Source organism: Branchiostoma belcheri, unplaced genomic scaffold, assembly GCF_001625305.1.
Source record: "Branchiostoma belcheri isolate BF01 breed outbred unplaced genomic scaffold, Haploidv18h27 scaffold11, whole genome shotgun sequence".
Taxonomy (NCBI): Eukaryota; Metazoa; Chordata; class Leptocardii; order Amphioxiformes; family Branchiostomatidae; genus Branchiostoma; species Branchiostoma belcheri.
This window is the reverse complement of record NW_017802491.1, coordinates 1,908,445-1,926,807: the sequence shown is the minus strand read 5'-3', so window position 1 is coordinate 1,926,807 and position 18,363 is coordinate 1,908,445. Positions and strand designations below refer to the sequence as shown.

Here is an 18,363-nt window from a genome sequence, read left to right as displayed (position 1 = left end):
AATTCCGGGTGAGGTTGCCTGCTCCCGCACACCGTGAAGGATAAACGTCACCCAAACTCCAAACCTACTTCAATCGATACCAGCCCCGACGCTCGACCTTGTCACGTCTGCAGGCCAGGCAATAACACGCTGGATTCGCCGGTGTTTGCTCCGAATCCATCAGAACGCGCGAGTGAGCGCTATCCTAGATCGGCACACAGCGGGAGGCGATCGATAGGAATTTATTGCGCCTTGAAGATATAATTTACAACGCCCACAATGCCCGTACCGCTCCTCGCTTCCGATTCACTCACGCACAAAAGCTAATCTTCCACTCCATCAACGTACCTTTTCTAATAGCTAATAATGACGGTGCAATAGAAGTGGAGAGAAGGAGCCACCAGCCTCTCACATGATGTATCTCGTCGCTGTGCACATGAAAAGCACCATTAAGGACGGGGCTGCTTATTAAAGAGTCCTTCTGTCAAATAGTTCCCATCTGTCTTTGCTGTAACCGGCTTCATCGGGCTTGAGGTTTTTAATCGTTATTCTCACTCAGGCGACGGCACTGGTCTTCAAACAGTCTGTAATAGCGCGTTTGCTTCTATAGATTTTGAGATTCAAATGCGTGTATGGCTAACGTAACGTTATAAACACGTCGCCAGTATTTAAAATTGATTCTTCAGCTACATCATAATATTTGGGTAAGTTCGTGCTAGATGCGTTTTGATGAACGGGATTATTTCACCTTTTGGTAAATAATGACCACAACTTAGCATTTCTTTTATACACTGTGAGCAAAAACGTCGCCATAGTTATATTGTCCCTTCTTAGTGGCTCCGCTGCCTGGCGCCACCAAGATGTCACTAGATTGTCAGGTTATACATATACAAATACATACAAGCATATGTGCAATACTAATGTGCTGTGGCGCCGTGGTTAGTTTTGTGTAATGCACACTTCCAATACAGATTCACTATATCGTTCAGCGAGGTCCTGCTCTCAACAATGTCGTTTTGCAACTAGGCGAAGTCGGATTAATGATCCAACTCAAACCGGTATGGAATACAGCCCTCCAACTGTAACCCTTATTCCTGAATCTCAGCAACCTGTCATTCATCCATCGCTCCTTGGTGGGATAACCTTTAAATAGATGAATAATTCCAGTAACATGTCATCAAAGGGAACATCTTGAATAGAATGGACCCCTTGATAGAGGAAAAGGATGAGAGCAGGCTGGTTATCTCCGGTTATTCTATTCTGGTGGGGAAACTGCTATCTAACATGGTGTAGCCTAAATAGCTTTTGCCTGGGTAAATTGTGTGTGTGTGTTGAGAGCGGCTCATCATAGTCATTAAATTGATTTTTGACGTAGATTGTCGCGTGAAATGCTTATAAATGAAATTACAAGAGATGATTGTAAGAATCTGACCATGTGTAAGAATCTGACTATGGACCATTGACTTTTGACCGATGACAGGCGAGTAAACGAGGGCCTTCAGATGAAACTCTAAGAAACACAATAGTGTTATACGGAATTCTGTCGAGTTTGCACAAAATGATTTCTCAGCGGGAACAAGTTGTACACAGGAGTGACATTCGGTGCAGATGAGAGCTTGATTCATTGATCTACCCAGCGATGAATGTACAGATTGGTTATTGTGCACGAGAAACCCTCATTTTGTAAATCCATACCCAGCAATTCGTGTACATGCACAAGTATCGATGTCGCCTCATCTCGAAGACTTGCATTTTTGTCTGCTTCCCGATTGCTAACCTGTGGCGATGATGGGACTTGGGAGATTGAGGTCTCCATGGGAGTACTTACAGTTAGGAGGCTGCACGAAAGAGGCATTGTGTTCCGTCTCTTTACCATACATTTTGCTGTATATTTAAGTTGAAACATTGCAGGGAGAACCAAAACTGCTTATTTCCGTTTGGTAGTGTATTCGTCTTTCTTCTGGCAGCAGCTAAAGTACCTGCTGTAGTCCCAAGGCTCAAGCTGTTAATCTTTTTGTATTTCTATTCAGTCATTACATCGCGCTTAGTAGAACTTAGAGTATTGTATTTACCAGAAATTAATTCCCCGAACCAGGAAACCGCTAACTGTGCTACACTGGCCCCGGCACGTTCCTGGACAGCGAAGTTTATTACTGCATCGACCCGGCCGCAGCGCTGCCTAAGACCCGGGCCCTGCTGAGATAGGATGTTATTCCCGCTCTGCTGGGTCGTGAAGAGCACATGTCGAACTTCCCTCGACCTTTAAACACCACACCAGACGATCCTGGCCATTGCCTGTACGGCGCTGATGGTGTGGGCAATCTCGCTTCAGCGGCGAAATCCATCTAAAGCTTCGGCATCGTATAGGTAATCTTAGGGTGGACTTTCGCAAGGCCCTCGTCGGATCACGGAATCATTATCGGCGCCAGCAGTACAGGTATTAACAGGTAAGAGCCTCCGTCATGTTTGGAGAAACATCCGCGTTGCATGGTGATTTTAATCTACAGTTTGTGACACAGTTAAGCCGGTAAATGGCCTTTACACAGCGAAGTGTGAATGACTATGCAGTCATTAGCCTCAATCGTGCTTTTAGCAGTCCGAAACAGGTTATTCGTCCATTAACCTGGTAGGAAATCCATCAGAGGTAATGTTTGTATTTTACTATCCGTGTCCTAAATATTGGATCCCTGCCCTGTTTATATACGTCCGAAATGCACGCTGACTTGGACTTAATTCTCCCTGTGCACCTGTACGTGAGCTGTTAAAGAGAAGAGATTCGGTTCTAGAGTGGGGAAAGTGCCCAGGATCAAATTTGTGTATGTATTGTAAAGATAGGCGTTAAATGCTGGTGCAGGATTTTATGTCATCACCCTGTACAGATGAGGTAACTAAAGTTTATTTATAAGTTTTTGCACAATCGTTATGGGCCCACAAGCCACAGGGTTTCATCTTTTGCAGCCATAGTTAGGATACCTAACTTTGACAACTTTTGAATAATTTAAAAACAGAGGATTTATTCCATATGTGAATAATGAATTATGTGACAGTATGTGGACTTATATGACTGCGGACAGTGATACGTATGTGCAATTCCTTCACCTGTGATATTTGCAGGAGAAAGCCCAGTAAACCTGTGATCTGGATATCTATATCATAATGTCAGTGTATTCTATCTTAATGTTCAACACCAACATCAATAACGTAAGTCTGTGTAACCTTCTTTAAAACCATGTGTCATCATAAGAACACGTCGAATATAGTTATATCTTTTATCGATTTCTTAATCCCGAAATGTCTACCTTACAAACCCATGCCCAACTAATCAATGTTCAATTTACGCAACAAAGCTTCTATGACCTTTAACACTTTGTCTATCTGTTTTCGATATTAGCTAGACTGACGACGAGCAAACGCAAACCGAAATCAGCGATTTTTCAAACTCCAATATGTTATTGCAGAAATTTGCTTATATGAAGACGTATACCCTTTAAAGTAACAATATGATTCTTTATATCGTCTCTGACGTTGTGTTTAGTACATACATGTATTAGTAAGCAAGCCTAAAGCATAAGGGCCTTTTCAAAATAGCAAATATCAATCTATAAGAGATCTGATCCTCAGGACAGTACCAGGTTTGTTGAACTAACAAACATGTCCTTTCACAAAGATGTAACCCAACAGCTACCTGTACAAAGAAGTTGCCTGGGGTAGTAGGTGTTAAATATCTAAACACCTTCACGGGGTATCGGTTCACTTGACGTCAGCAAGTTCCCTAATCAGACCCCGATCAATTCGGAAAAATAATTACATTGGCTGCCCTATTTCTGTTCAGACTGAATTATTGATGAAACACCAACTTTCCTTTATTTTGCTTAATACTCTTCGACATGTATTTTCTTTAAACCTCGCCTTTTGGACTGAATCTTGCATATGGCGTAGTTTGTTTCATAAAGAGTCTTATTCAGAGGTATTATTAGGCCACAGCATGTAGGTTTTATGGATGACATCGCCTGAAGAATCTAAGTGCAAGAGGGTGAAAACAATATGGGGAAAAAGAAGATACCGACATTTTCAAAATATAAAGGCCTTGAACGTACATATAAGAAGCAAAAAAAAAAACATAGCACCACAGTCAGCAAGTCTTTTATTTCTGTTTATTTCTGTCTATATGGAGATGAAGGGGACGCTAGTACAGTAGTCCAGATCACTATACCTACACAAAAGACTGCCACATGACATATCCGCTCATGTTCAGTATTTTGTCATATGGACGAGGGTTCGCAATTTCTTGTGTTTTTCGGAGTGAGGCAACAAATCAATGCGCGCGAGGACGTCATCCATAGAATTTACCTGCTGCTGCCTTACGTAAACATCAGAGTTGGTAGACCTCTTTCTACACAGAGCATTGGTAGCCATACGACGCCATTCATTTCTGCAGCGGTTTAAATAACACTCATAATTGGATGGGATTTGTAATGCTGAAGGCCATTTTCTGCGAGATCTCCGCCACAAATGCGAGTATGAAATATTCATCAGTATCTGCCTGCTGTAGCCGGTATGGATTAGGGAACGTTGTGACACCAGATCAGTTCATAAGTCTGTGGTAACGCATCAGGCTGTAGGAAGTACAGCCTGTTTAGATGTTCAGCTGGCTGCAGCGTTCAAGAGCTCCGCTCCATTTTCAGTCAGAAGCCTGTCCACACATCAGGGACCCCATTAGTCATCACCGGCGCTCGGTTCATTTGGCTCTCACATGGCGCCTGTAGTGGGCCACGTTTGACGGTGAGTCCGGTTCATCTGGCAGAATGTGTACGTACCTTTACCGTAGTTATGTGGCATCGGGCATCATTAGCTGCTCTGTTAGGGCTTGTTCAGATGTTGTGCATGTCTTTTAATTTATTTCACTGCTAGTTTCATGTGACATTGGATGTTTTGAGTATGTTGTAGCTGATTATACACAGCCTAAAACTGTGTCTGTGATTACGTACGAGGGATAAATAATGCGTTGAGTTGCTTTTAAACAACGGTAAGTACGATCTAAAGCAGGATTATGGTTTGGATCATTCCGGTATCGATTTCCCATTCTTATAGTCCTTTCTCTACATTCCGGTAGGAAACAACCATGTATAACATGGCTTGTACAGATGACTTCTGGTGTTTTCAACTGCTTGAAGAACTGGCTTTGAAAACGCCCTAGCTTACCTTACCATAGAGGCACACTTACTGATTTTATTCTTGAATTTGTGTTAATCCATAGCATCCCAGATGTGATATCACTTGGAATTAATTGGATTAGAGATACGCCTGCTACACTTAGTTGTGTCTTACTGTGTTTAACATAGCTCTTGTAAGAGTTTTTCATTGTTCGTAGAGTGCACCTCTATTTTTGGTTGCACGGTTATATGTAGGACATTGCGGTTAATTGGATTCACATGTCTGAGTGATTGCATATCTACTTATTAGGACAGCCTACTGGTCCCATCCGCACGATGGAAATTTCCAGTTTACTCCTACTGTTGGTTAACAAAACGCTACATTCACACATGTGTCTCTGTTGTGCTCGGATAGCGTTTTCCTAGTGGGAGAATGACAGGGCAATCTAGCAGGAGGAGTGAGAAGTGACACTATCGTTGTGTGCAGCTCAGGTCTTCCACGTACATCCTCAGCCAGGTGGAGGGGTTACAATGTTACATGGCGTCTTTTTGTATAGAATGTCAGAATCCCGTATGTCTATGTACGACAATGTGCCAGTAAAACTTTCTTCATGATGCAAAGAAGCCAAAGGCAGGGAACTAGGACCGTCGGACTATATATAATCTGGACGAATGATGTGAATCAATCATACTCGTACCTAGATGGTCTGCCTACCACAACTGCAATTCCATAAAAACTGAGCAACATCTTTATTGAGAAAAGCTGGTAAAGACACGTTTTAGTGGCTATAGACACCGCATGAATTTGCACAAATTTAATTTGTTAACGGGATACCTATGGGGACTGGTGAATGAAAAACAAGACACTCCTAACTCGTAACTCTTGTCAGCAACAACGGTGTCGTTATTCACTAGCAAACGATCGTGATTTACACTACTACAGATGGCATCTTGACCCAAGGAAGCGGGTACAGAGAGATTTAAGCATTGCAAGGAAGATCCTCCTATCCAATGATGGTGTACCTCTGTAGGGTGGGGTTGAAATACGTTTGCAGTGCCGTCCTTAATGCGATATGGCTCTATCCCCCAAGCCATAACCGCCGAGATGATTGAAAAGGATGCTCTTTTACTGTATCCTCGGGCACTGTGATATCAATTTGATTTTAAAGGTCTGCAGTTATTGATATCGTGCATTTTCATTCCTGGGAAAAAACAAATGCGAAAGTGGAGGCTACTTTTCCGAAAATTCCGATGTATAGCAGGGCAATAAAACCTTCAAAACACATGAATTAACTGTGCTGCCACCACCTATACATGTACGCACCGCCAACAACGATCTTTTAATCAAAGAGAACGTGGAAGCCATACCACTTATCTCAAAGACACCTCCTGGCCATATATCTGGCAAAGATGGATGTGCAGTTGTTGCCGACACTAGAGTGAGCTTGTCCAGTAATCCTGGTGTTTTGGTCACCGCTTTCCAAGTGCTATACCTAAAAGGGTTGGCGGTCTGATAAGGATGACCCGGGGGCCTGAAGGCGCATTAGATGAACCGCCAAGGAGACCGTCTTAGAGAAGGTAAAGAATCTGGTGGAGAATGAACTGTTCCGGCTGACTTGTTTGATTTAACAGTGAGCCGTAAGTGCGTTTTCCTGCGTGTGGAGTGCGTCAGTGGATGTCTTCTGCGCCCTCAGCGAGGGGCAAAAGCGGCACTCCAGGGCCGAATTACGCTGATGGATGCACGGACCGGCGCGAGACTGGCTCTTGACCGTCAGAACGTGACAGGTCGATCAGATACAGCCGGTGGCCAGGCAGATGAACAGGAAGTACTGACTAACATGTGCCATTTGTCACACATCATTCGGTTTTTCAACGCCTTTCTCCAAAGCTACTGACGCATAACTCTGAAACATACATGTATATACATACAGACTCAACAGTAACTTGCAGGTAACTCGTATACTACGTGGTAAACGCTGTAATTTTCAGTTGTGTGGGTTGAAAGCTAAAGGTGCATGGTGTTTCGTACGTATACATGTGCGTAACGACACCCAGCAAGTAACAAAAATTCCTATCTATACCATTCCGACTGAGCGTTAAATTGCGACTTCATTCGCCTGGCACAGACTTATAATTGCACACAGGAGATGAAATCTCCCCGGTCGGGCCGTAAACCTGCCCCGGAGTCGAGCCGTGCCGGTTGTGCGCGGCGCCCGCAGAGACGCCGGTTCGAACGCCCGAGGCTGAGTTTGTGCAAATGTTAACGTTTGATTAACCTTCTGTAGTCCTCTGGAGCCATGCGGCGCCTTTCATCATGGAGATGACTATAACAGCGTGTCGTAAATTAGTATTAGGGGAAATCACGCTGGCTCTGTACTTGGTATTTTTACTACAACGAATGGTGCGTTTTTCATGCAATGTGAGCTGGAAAATACACAAATACATGTGGAAGTTCATTTGAATCTATACCAATGCTGTGTGAATACATTTAAGTTACAAAACAACATGATTTACGGATTACAAAAGGATCCAGATGGAGACCAAAGCCATCCAAGAAATGCAATTAACATTGCATTTATTCACTGTGAGTTTCCCTTATGACACATAACCTATTCTGTGGTAATTGAGGTAAAGACTGGATAACAATCATGACAAGAACGTCTGAGTCTTATCATCGTTGAACGATGGAGATCGTTAAAGGCTGCATCAAGCATTTCAACAGTTCTACGTCGTAAACACATCTATCAACTACCAATCTAAACGCCTACATTCAAATGTATTTGTCCCGATATTATGCCACAGCCTACTGAACCCCTACGGTACATAGTATAAGGAAATGTTTGTTGGAAATGTTTCCTGCATGCATGCCTTTTATATTGGGGTCATCTTTAATTTATTTTGCTCCACATTTTTGTTCTCTGTGTCTTCATACGCCATGGGTAAGCTTCGACGCTTGAAACATACGTACGTGAGGAAAATGCCGTGTATATATTGGTGCACTATATCCCGTTATAGGTACATATATCTTCCCCTGTCTATGGTTCTTGTAAAAGCTGTATTTTTCCATATTGGATCAGGAACCCCCCGAGCATCTAATTACCGCAATCCGAGATACCAGCATGCGGCTTTCGTCACAGGCAGCGGAGGTATCAATCGATGTTAACGACGGGATTCTAACGCTGTAGTTTAACCTATCATAGCAGACTTTGATAAATAGCTAGCTGCTTCCTGTATGTAGAGGCGGCGGATTCCAGTTAAGTATTTTTACCGTCGTGAAATAAACTTACAATGGCATATCATTGTAAAATCGATCCATCTGACTGTAAAACTGCAGCGGTCTGCTGAGTTTTTACTAGCAAGGCAGATTGTCAGTCACATAAATGAGGTGAATCTTTATAGTAACTCGGTTTGCGGTGTGCACGACAAGAGCCATAGACAAGTGAAGTGCCAGGTACTCAGGAGTACACATTTAGCCCTTTCTTCTCGTGATTGGCGAGCTGACATCCTACTCGTTAACGAACACGCAGCTACATACAATACCAAGGATTGCCAGAGAATCGAAACGCCGCACAATTGAAGTAGTCGTGGGATTCAATCAGAGCCACTCTAATGGAGCAGTGCTGTATTAAATTGGCGTCTCCTTCCGGAGACATTATAGCCTACTGACAATTACAGCTCCATGCTCGATAATCTAATGGTTTGTCTACTTCTATTGTTAATGTGATAAAGTGGTTTCTTCTTCTCCCCTCTGTCTGGATAATGTGAGATATGTTCAGACGACCAGGATCAAACCACAAGAGGGACTGGAACAAAATGGAAATCCACTTTCTTCACGATATATTTCCCATCCACTTATACCTACTACATGTATGATTCAATTACAAAGAAATGATAAAAATACTGTTCTGTTGACACAGGCACAGATTCACAATCTCATTACTAAATCCTTTCCTAGGTTCCTAACTCGTTGTGAGGCAATCTGTGGTGTATGATGAGAGGATGAATCTTCATCAAGACATTTGGCAGCAGCATTCATGATCATGGTTCTATATAAGACTCCTGATCGCTGCCATACATCATGTGTTCTGCCGCTGGCTTCCAAACATCAAAAAGTTTTTATCCCGACTTTGTGAAGTCTGTTATTGATGAGGCCATCCATCATCTGGCTGACTTATCTCGTGAAATCTAAGCGCACGCTCCGCGGATGCCGGATATCCCCGCACCCGCGGCAAGGACTGAGGCCTTCCGCTGATGTCAGCTATTCATCCTGCTGACGTGCTGCAGGAGTGACATAGCGCAGTATGGTGCCGTATTAAGAACTAGTCAGTATTCACTGGTGTACGTTCTTCTGGCGTTTTATGGTCCTAGACGCCATGGGAATTTGATGATGTTTGAAAAAATGAACGCTGCTTACAACAAACTTATGATTGGTTTTGACGTGCCTGTGTTGGAGTTGGTTCCCTACCGGGCCAGTATAGGCACCATGCGGCATGTCCTGGTGATATGTGAACATTTAGGAGATCTTAAGCTTGTGGTATAACATTGGCGAGTAAGCCAGTGGATAGGGCTACTGTGCTTAGCGGACAGACGTTGGTCGAGGTTCATCAGACATTTTTTTTATTACCCCGAAGCGAATGTTCATTGTTCTTTGATGTAATAATCGTGTCGCTCGCTAATGAATATCATACGATTGCCTTGGGAAATACATGGCCTTCCATATATGCATCAATTCAACAAAGTGATACGATCTTAGAGGTTTTTCTCAGCCAGCAATATTCTAGAGGGCCCCAAGCTGTTTTTTTTACCTTACGCTGCATTGAGGTACCACCGCCTGTTCAATTTAATTACAGAGAAGTAATTTCTTGATAACGGCATTGCTCATATTAATCCACGCGGCGGCAGAGATAGATTGGCCGAGGAATTGCAGAACTCTCATTTTGACTGAACAGAAATTGAGAATGACTGACGCTCCCAGCAATTCTTATTATCGAAACTCCGTGCTCTGAAAATGTGATTTGTAATGGTCTAAATTAGTATCGAAATTGCTGGACTCCCTTTTGCAGCAGAAGGATTTTAGCTAAGCTGTGTACTTGATGCTGCAGTTTCATGCCGCACGTTTGCAATTACTCTTTGACAGCAACATATTAAACCAGGGCAACATCATCCATCGCCCGTGACTGAGGGGATGGCTCGTCATAATAGATGGGATTACTGCCCGCGACTGGTGATGAATAATCTCTCCCTGACGTTTGGAAAAGATGAAGGGAACAGAAAACGTTGTTGGTTCAGGTGTCATGTAGGTGCTTTAGACGTACGGAACGGTGATACCGAACGACTTGCTAGCTGAGACAGTTGCCATGCACTGCAACCATTTAATGTCATTATCATCTTCTCTGCCTTCGGCTATTTCCAGATGACGTCCATAGCTGTGTGGCTTCTCATAGTCGTATACATTAATGGACCAAAAGTACACTAAAAGACAATATGTATACCCAATATCTAAATCCTGAATACTATACAGACTCCACCATACACAGGAAGACGGTGAATACTGATGCGCTTTTCCATTTTACCGTGTTGATTCTGCGAGTCGGTTCTGATTTATGAACAGACACAGTGTAATTTGGAAGGGCATTCCCAGTAGAAAACCCCGCCGTAGCAGACATGTAGGGAAGACGCTAGTGCCTGCCATACATAACCATAACCTGATTCCCTCACACGATCCCGCTGACCCCAAATCCTCCGAGATGTCAACACACTCCTCGGAGATCACACCCTGAGATCAGGATTCCCGGCGCGTGCACCCTGGCGTGCCGATAGGGGTGGAAGTTATTCTGGTGATTATCCACTGCCGAGCAATATCCCGGGTTCAAGTAGCGAACGTGCGCGGCCTAATGTTGGGTGAATTAAAGGCAGACATAAACGTCCATGAAAATGCATTTTTACATAAATTTGCCCTTTTTGCAGGCTTTTTTTTCAAAACCACCTTTGTCACCATAGAGGTTCTAAACATCTAACCAAGCGAACGTTTCTGCCAGAGAGAAAAAAACTTTTAAATCCATATCTGTCCTTGGCGTGAATGTCCCGCGGCAGGGGCAATCAGATCATCAGCGCATCTGACATTTCCTGAGCAGTGATTGAAGGTGTCGCGCTGCCAAGTGCGTAATCATTCCTCAAAGTGCACGGATCAGGGCCGGGCGTCAGCCTGCTCTTTCAGGAGCCTAACGGCAGATTTGGAACTCATGCCGGGGCTTAATGAAGGCTGGCTGGTCGTGAAAGTACTTCCTGAACAGGCCATCACAACTGCGCCGCTAAACTAAGGAAAATCTTTGGTGTAAAAAACTGTGTTATAAAAGCTACTTCAGAAAGTAAGCTCTTAGCTTTTTCTTATCAGAAAGCTTAACGATATGTATGCACCCCGCGTAGAGCGACATAAGCCCGACTTTATTGATATATTATACACACTTACTCGCGCTGATAAATAACAGCAACAGCCTAATTGCCATGCCTGGGGTGCCTCCGTCACGCCGCTGGAGAAGGAGGCAATAATGCACAGCTCGGTCCATTTGTTCCAAGTCGGCAGCAGCGGTTATGTTACACCTTATGTCTGGAATAACAGCGTTGTAGCTGAAATGTGTCTCCTTGCGTAGAGCAGGAATGATGCGAGCCTTCCAGGGACAATGCTTTTGTAACACGCTCTTCTGTCTTTCGGAATTGCTATGCTTTCGAGATCATCAAGATTTAGTAGCATATACATTATTATACCTTCATGCAAAGTCAAAAGTACAAACGATCTACAGAATATGAGAATATGAAAATGAAGGAATTTGATTCCTACTTCAGAATTCTACCTTTCAAGCAAACACAGCGCATGTCACGTGTGAACATGGCCTTGTCGTGTCTTTAACACAAACGAAGACGTGTGCTTTTAGCTGTACATATAAGGAAGCAACGTTCCTGTGATGGATGGTAAAGTAGTTCCTGCTAAAAGCCTCGGATCATCCTTCTTTTTAGGTAAAAGAGTAAAATAGCTGGGGGAGGGGTTTGCGATCTGTCACTGTAGCACGACAAATCCACAACACATCAATTTAGATTCTGCAGGAATCAGAGACGCAAAGTGCAACGAGTTCAGGATGTTAAAAAGTAAAAAAAATCGCATTTTCGAAACTACGTTCTCTAAAACACGTTCGCATATTTCACGCTTAAGCCTTGGGGAAACATTTTAAAGTAAATGTAGCCCTATGTCATGGACAGTGAACGTTTTCTTGAAAATGTTACATCCCATTTGGTGTTTGTGGAAGACATTTAGAGCCGCAAGCTTTGGGTAGAAGAGTTGAAAACTGCCATTTCCCGTCCATGAAAACGCTCTTCCCGCAGTTGTAGAACCGATTTCCTGCCCGGAAAATGCGGACCTTTCGTTTGTGCAATTCTGTCGTCGTTAGAAGAACGTTCCTCTTAACTCACAAGGTCGGTCGGCGTAGGAGGGGACTTAGCCTGACGTTTACTGTTGTTTCAGGCAAGCAGACTGCACGGAGAAGATAACGGTAATTCATGAACAGCTTCGGGAAAACGCACTTGTCAAGATTTAATCTGATCCTGTTGCACTGAGGCGTATAAACGCCGGCTCCGTATTACCGTTGTCGTTACCATTTCTCCTACTGAGCGAGAAATGAGATCTAACCAGGCACAAGAAAGCTGGCAAACTTCACGATATGCAAAACCCAATTAGACTAAAAGTCAAAAGTATCAGCAGTGAAGGTTAGCTTAGAATTTACAATCCAACGTGAGACCTGCATGCCACGTAACAGGGCATACTCAACACTGTGCATTAGGGCCATGAAATGCCAAATAGATAAACCTACTGAGGTGAAATCAAAATTTAAATTATACCAGTAAAGGGCGGGATCATAACTTCAGTATATGAGGGAGAACCATCGATGTGGAACGTTGGAATGACATTATGGTAATATTGACACCTTACATTTCAAAACGGAAGACACCTTGTGCAGAGGGGACCTTGCGTCTTATTCATGTAAAGCTTGAAAGGCGTCTATTGATTCAACGGCCTACTTGGCATTCGTCAAATGAGACATGCGGTTTGGTGGAAATAATGTCGGCATAGATGAAAGGGTTATACAGGGCTCTGTAAATTCTCTGGTATTATGAACGCACTAAGGTCTTACAGGCACGTGATAGTCTGAATAAACTGAACCTTCACCAGCATGAAAAGGCACCAAGGATCACAACATTTTTCTGACAACAGGTTAACGCACTGGCGTGAAAACTGAATAGTAAAAGACAGACGGGCTGACTGGTGCATCATCAATAATTGAACGGGAAGACTGAATGTTCCACTGTTACAGCCATGAATACATCAAAACAGAAAACTACTCGGATCACCTTTGCTCGCTCTGGGATATGATCTATTTTCAAGAATGACAAGACAAAGAAAAGACGGCCAGACTAAGGCAATACAGATATTATAACCAAGCAAAGTGATATTATATTTTCGAGGTTTTTATTCGGACATACTAAGTACAACGACTTCCCTCACTTCACTCAGGTGAAAATGAGTATAATGTATATTGTCCCCAGTGTTGGTGGCGGCATAAATATAAGTCGGAAAACTTGAGTGTGCGGTCACCACGTCTTGTCATTACATGTTGGAATAAACAAAAATACACCTTAGACCACCATATATCCATGACGTGCCAATAACACATCGTGGGACAGAATGAACCATAACCCAGCTGCGGACAGCCCTAGATGTGAATAACAGGAGGTTATGTGGATGTGGGCATTCTTTAGGCGTTTATTGGTTGTTACGGAAACCACGAGTTAGGAACACTGACCAGTTATTCCTTGTATCCATATGCATTCCAATCATTCCCAGCGTGATTTTGTCTTGTGGTGCGTTATGGTTTCATATTGTGACCGCTTGAATACAGCGTACGACTTGTAAAATGAGATGAGATGAACTGGTTTATTAAAATACATTACATTACACACTAAAAGTACAACATCGTATTCCTGGTGGCTAAATTGCAGCTTATTATCATACATGCTAAAAACTTTAGATACATGAGACATTGTGATGTTACAAGATCATGTATACATACCATGTCTGTTGAAGAAATTAGTTTTCACACACCTCTCTTAGCTTGCAGTATCTCTCTCGCCTGTCTGAAGTCACGTAATATATGTAGTTGTTAAATTGTGATATGTTTTCAAGCTCAAAAGTCAAAGCCTATGAGTCAAAATTTTTTGTAATCGTGGCGTTGTTTTATAAGCTTAATTGCTCAATTGTACTCTTCATTTGACACTTTTCTGTGCTTTGTAATGCAGTGATCTGTTGATGCAGTGAACAAACCTTGACCAGCTTGTTTTGACAGGCACAAATATAGAGCAATTGTTTAACAAACAACCATTTCATTTTCACAGGCCGTAAGCGGTTTCTCACAGTAATTACGCCACGGAAATGAAAGCTATTGGGTTCTGCAATCGGGCCATCAATAAACCACGGAAAGGACGTGTCATTTAGGCGCCCGGCTCTACTGCAATAACCCGCTCTCCACAGCCCGTTTTACAATCTCCGTTTCCGTCTATGTTTCACTACAGATTGATTGGACCCTGCCAAGCCACATTTTCGGAAGATAGCCGTCGGAGGAGACTTCAGAAAATCCTCACCCACACGGAGCCGGCATGCAGAGAGGTTGAAGAGGAAAACCTTTGGGAGAGAGATAGAGGAGGAACCGCTGTTAATTAGTGGCGGAGTCTAACCCAGTGTCAGCGGTATGTCTAGACGCATAGGATGGAGGTGGCAGACTTTGCTCCTGAGTCAATCCAATTTTACAGTTTCACGCTGGGCTGGACTCATGAGTGGGAAACCTAGCACGTATTCTAACAGCGTGGGCAGGCTGGAACGCTAAGGATTGCAGCCCAAAGGTTGGATGTGACGTCGCTGTATGTCCTTCAACCAACGCCGACGCATTAAATCAGACAAGGAAACGCTATCCTACCAACAGGACGTATGATATGACACAACAAAAGCCTACTCCCGACGAGATGTCAGGGTGCAGGAGTATAAGAACTTCACGGACGGGCCCTACGGCGGGACGGTTGGTGTCCCTGTCCTTGGTGCTGATCTCCGTTCTGTGCTTGGTTGTTATCACGACTGGACAAGAGCACATCTCAATGATCCCCCACTGTCCGCTGTTCAGTAACCGGGCACCAAGGAAACAACACATGCTCAGTAAATGTAAGAGGTAGGTAGTTCATTCCACTGGCATTGTACTTCCTTGTTTGTGTTATAAGGATATTCAATCTAGGCAGTTTTTCAAAATGATCATTGAAAGTCTTGTCATGATCAAACGTTCATCTTGTCTCAAAATAGAAACGTCTATAAGGAGCAGAGATTTTACTGAAATCTTAAACCGTGGCCCGAAGGCTCATCTGTTTTTTCAACGAGGACATTACATATATCTCTATATACATAGCCTTATCTGAATTAATGTCCTATATCTCACAAAGAAAGGAATCAGAAACGACACCGGTATACCAGTAGCAAGTATAAAACTTTTCAGTGCATCTAAAATTAAGAGGACACATTCAAAACTAAAAAGTGCTTTACTACAGACAGTGGCATCAGGTTGGTTCATTATCAGAATTAGTGAGACTGATGTTCCATCTGTGGCCCCTCGTCAATGCAAATTGATACAGAGGAAGCCAATATATCCCATTTATGTGTGTAGCACGTTTACGCACAGTATCTATTATCCTTTTATTGAGTTCCACTTGAAAATGAATTACAGTTTACGACAACCCTAGTCTATATGTAATGACCGTTTCTGCCCCGCAGAGAGACTTATTGCAGATTCCTTGATAGCCAATTAAATGACTTTCCAGCAGAGCTGTTGTGTGATAATCGCCTAATTCACGAGTAGTTTTCCCGCGGGATGAAATGTTGCACGTGTGCCGCATAACACCTCAAACTGTGAAATTGTACAGTTTATCTCAATAAACAAACTATGGCGCCGTGAAACCATGGTGTTTGCTGGAAATACTTTTGGTTGGCGAAATTTGGCGTCCCTACTTGAACTTACAGTGCCATTTCCATTCCAATTCACTGGTGATAAGTTTTAGTATCCGTCGGCAGTGAGTCATCTGGATGATGCACAAGTTTATGTCAGCCGAAAACAGCTTTACGATAACACATTACCACATTCAACCTTTAAAGATATCAGCCTGGATATGACCAGATAACGTTTACAATGAAATATTCAAACTATCGCTGATTACAATTTTCAAACTGAACGTTGATTTATATCTCAAGATAAAACTGGTCCAAGTTTATTGGAAAACGTCCAAGAAAGTAGAATCTTGGACCAAAGCAGGGCTGGGTTATCATGTGTGTAACTCTTGGAGTTATGCGTGAGGCATAGATTAGATCAGCTTTTTTATTTCGAATTTCTATTGCAGGCTGCCTAAAACGAATTGTACCGTAAACTGTATTTCGACTCGGTTCTTATATCAACCGATGTTTATATGTGTGAATGAGGATGGGATAAGGTGAAGGTAAGGTGACTTCCATCGTTCCCTACCTCTACCTTGGATCAGTTTGACGGTGATAGCAGATCCAGCCAGCCTTGATATCATTTTTCCTGGTGTTCTTTTTTTTCAGATATCGTGAGGAGGCCTGCTGTTTCCAGGAGGAGATAGACAGGTTCTTCCCTAGCGTGCCGAACCCTAGAGGCGCGAGTAAGAACTGCAGGGAACACATGACGTCACTGAAGTGTTACATCTGCTCCCCAAAACAATTTCTCTTCTACAGGAACGAGCGGGTAACGGTGTGTGAGGAGTTCTGCAACAAGTGAGTTGGAGAATCAGTAAATGTGTTTCGTTCATGCTTTTTTGAAAAGCACTTAAAAGTGTTAGCAGTAGTCAGTAGTTGTGTCTTTTCCAACGCGAATAGTAAAAACTGTTCTGCAACGTAACTGCATGTTACTGCCACTGTCAATATCACTGATATCATAACTTTTGTAGCAGTTTAAATACATCTAATTTGACTGTAATTTTCATATACGTGTTGAATATATAGAAGTCCTCAACAATCAGTAAATGTATAGTTTAGCCATTGCAAACTATCAATGGCTAAACTATGCATTTACTGATTGTTGAGGACTCCTATAGATCCTTTTCACGTCTGTCATTTTCAATACAGTGTGAATCCTGATCTGATAGATAATGTACCAGTATATATGTTGTGTTTTATACTATTTCCCAATTTTTGTCATTGCATCCTAGATGGTACGACGCCTGTTTCAATGCCAGTATTGAGGGGGAGCGTATCGGAGAGTGGTACTCTAACGGCAAGCAGTTCTGCGAAGGGAGGAAATTCTCCGTCATGTCCGCCAAGGCGATGGAGTACGACTTCCAGTGCTACAGCTACAACTACGACGACGAACAGGGAAACTCCTCTGCGCGGTTGTTCATCGAATGGAAACTTGCTGTATCTAATCTCCTGTGTGTGTTGGCGGCTACACTCGTGTGGACACCAGGTTAACGAGCGAGCAAATGGTTGACTAGATCTGAGGTTATAGTACCGTTATACGATGTAACGTTGACGTAACGTGTTACGATCTCTGGCGGTAGAAATGTGCGTAGCTGCATGACAGTCCGGGGCCAATGCAGATAAAAACGATATCTCGAAAAGATATGAGCTCGAAAGTAACCCGTGCGAATGATTGCGTACCAGTAACTACTTAACGACCGTACTGCATCACACGGGATACGTTAGAAAGACTATGAAGGGACGTGTTGAACTGAAAAGAAGAGGATTCTTGAACACTTTCTCGTCTCGACAACGCCACTATGATAAGCCATGTAAACGGTAACGGCTACAGGCTGTGCAGATAATGTCTACATTAATCGCAATAACGGAGATTTATTGAACAATGTGATGATGGTCTATATGGAGAAATAAATTTTGAAAAGTCACTGTCAATGTGTTCATGTGCAGTGATGTGTACTTCATGTTTTATATCCCCTAGACTACATATGGTCACATGAGCATTTATCCCATCTGGGCAGGAATATGCAATAAAGATGCATTTCATATCAATATCAATACTTGCGCTTTTGAAAAAAAAAACTTATGCTTCACATCAGATCGGAATGACTGCTTTACCTTACACAGAGATGCATGCTACTAGATACAAACGGAGTTTCAGTC

The 18,363-nt window shown here is 42.9% G+C and overlaps 1 protein-coding gene across 2 annotated transcripts; it reads left to right on the top strand.

Moving 5' to 3' along the window:
* Positions 1–4,579: 4,579 nt before the first annotated feature.
* LOC109483247 lies at positions 4,580–18,067 on the top strand. 2 transcript variants are annotated; one of them, XM_019786244.1, is made up of 4 exons: positions 4,580–4,761; positions 14,751–15,397; positions 16,813–17,001; positions 17,436–18,067. In XM_019786244.1, exons 2-4 carry the CDS (start codon positions 15,168–15,170, stop codon positions 17,692–17,694), a joined length of 678 nt encoding a protein of 225 aa, XP_019641803.1. In that variant the 5' UTR covers positions 4,580–4,761; positions 14,751–15,167; the 3' UTR covers positions 17,695–18,067. The 2 variants fall into 2 exon arrangements, with proteins under 2 accessions (XP_019641803.1, XP_019641797.1); XM_019786238.1 differs by lacking the exon at positions 4,580–4,761 and having other exon boundaries at positions 14,650–15,397.
* Positions 18,068–18,363: the final 296 nt, after the last annotated feature.

Coding starts and splice junctions, on each gene's coding strand:
- LOC109483247 (XM_019786244.1), top strand. CDS start 15,168: ATGACACAACAAAAGCCTACTCCCGACGAGATGTCAGGGTGCAGGAGT. Junction 15,398..16,812: donor ATGCTCAGTAAATGTAAGAG/GTAGGTAGTTCA, acceptor CTTTTTTTTCAG/ATATCGTGAGGAGGCCTGCT. Junction 17,002..17,435: donor TGTGAGGAGTTCTGCAACAA/GTGAGTTGGAGA, acceptor ATTGCATCCTAG/ATGGTACGACGCCTGTTTCA.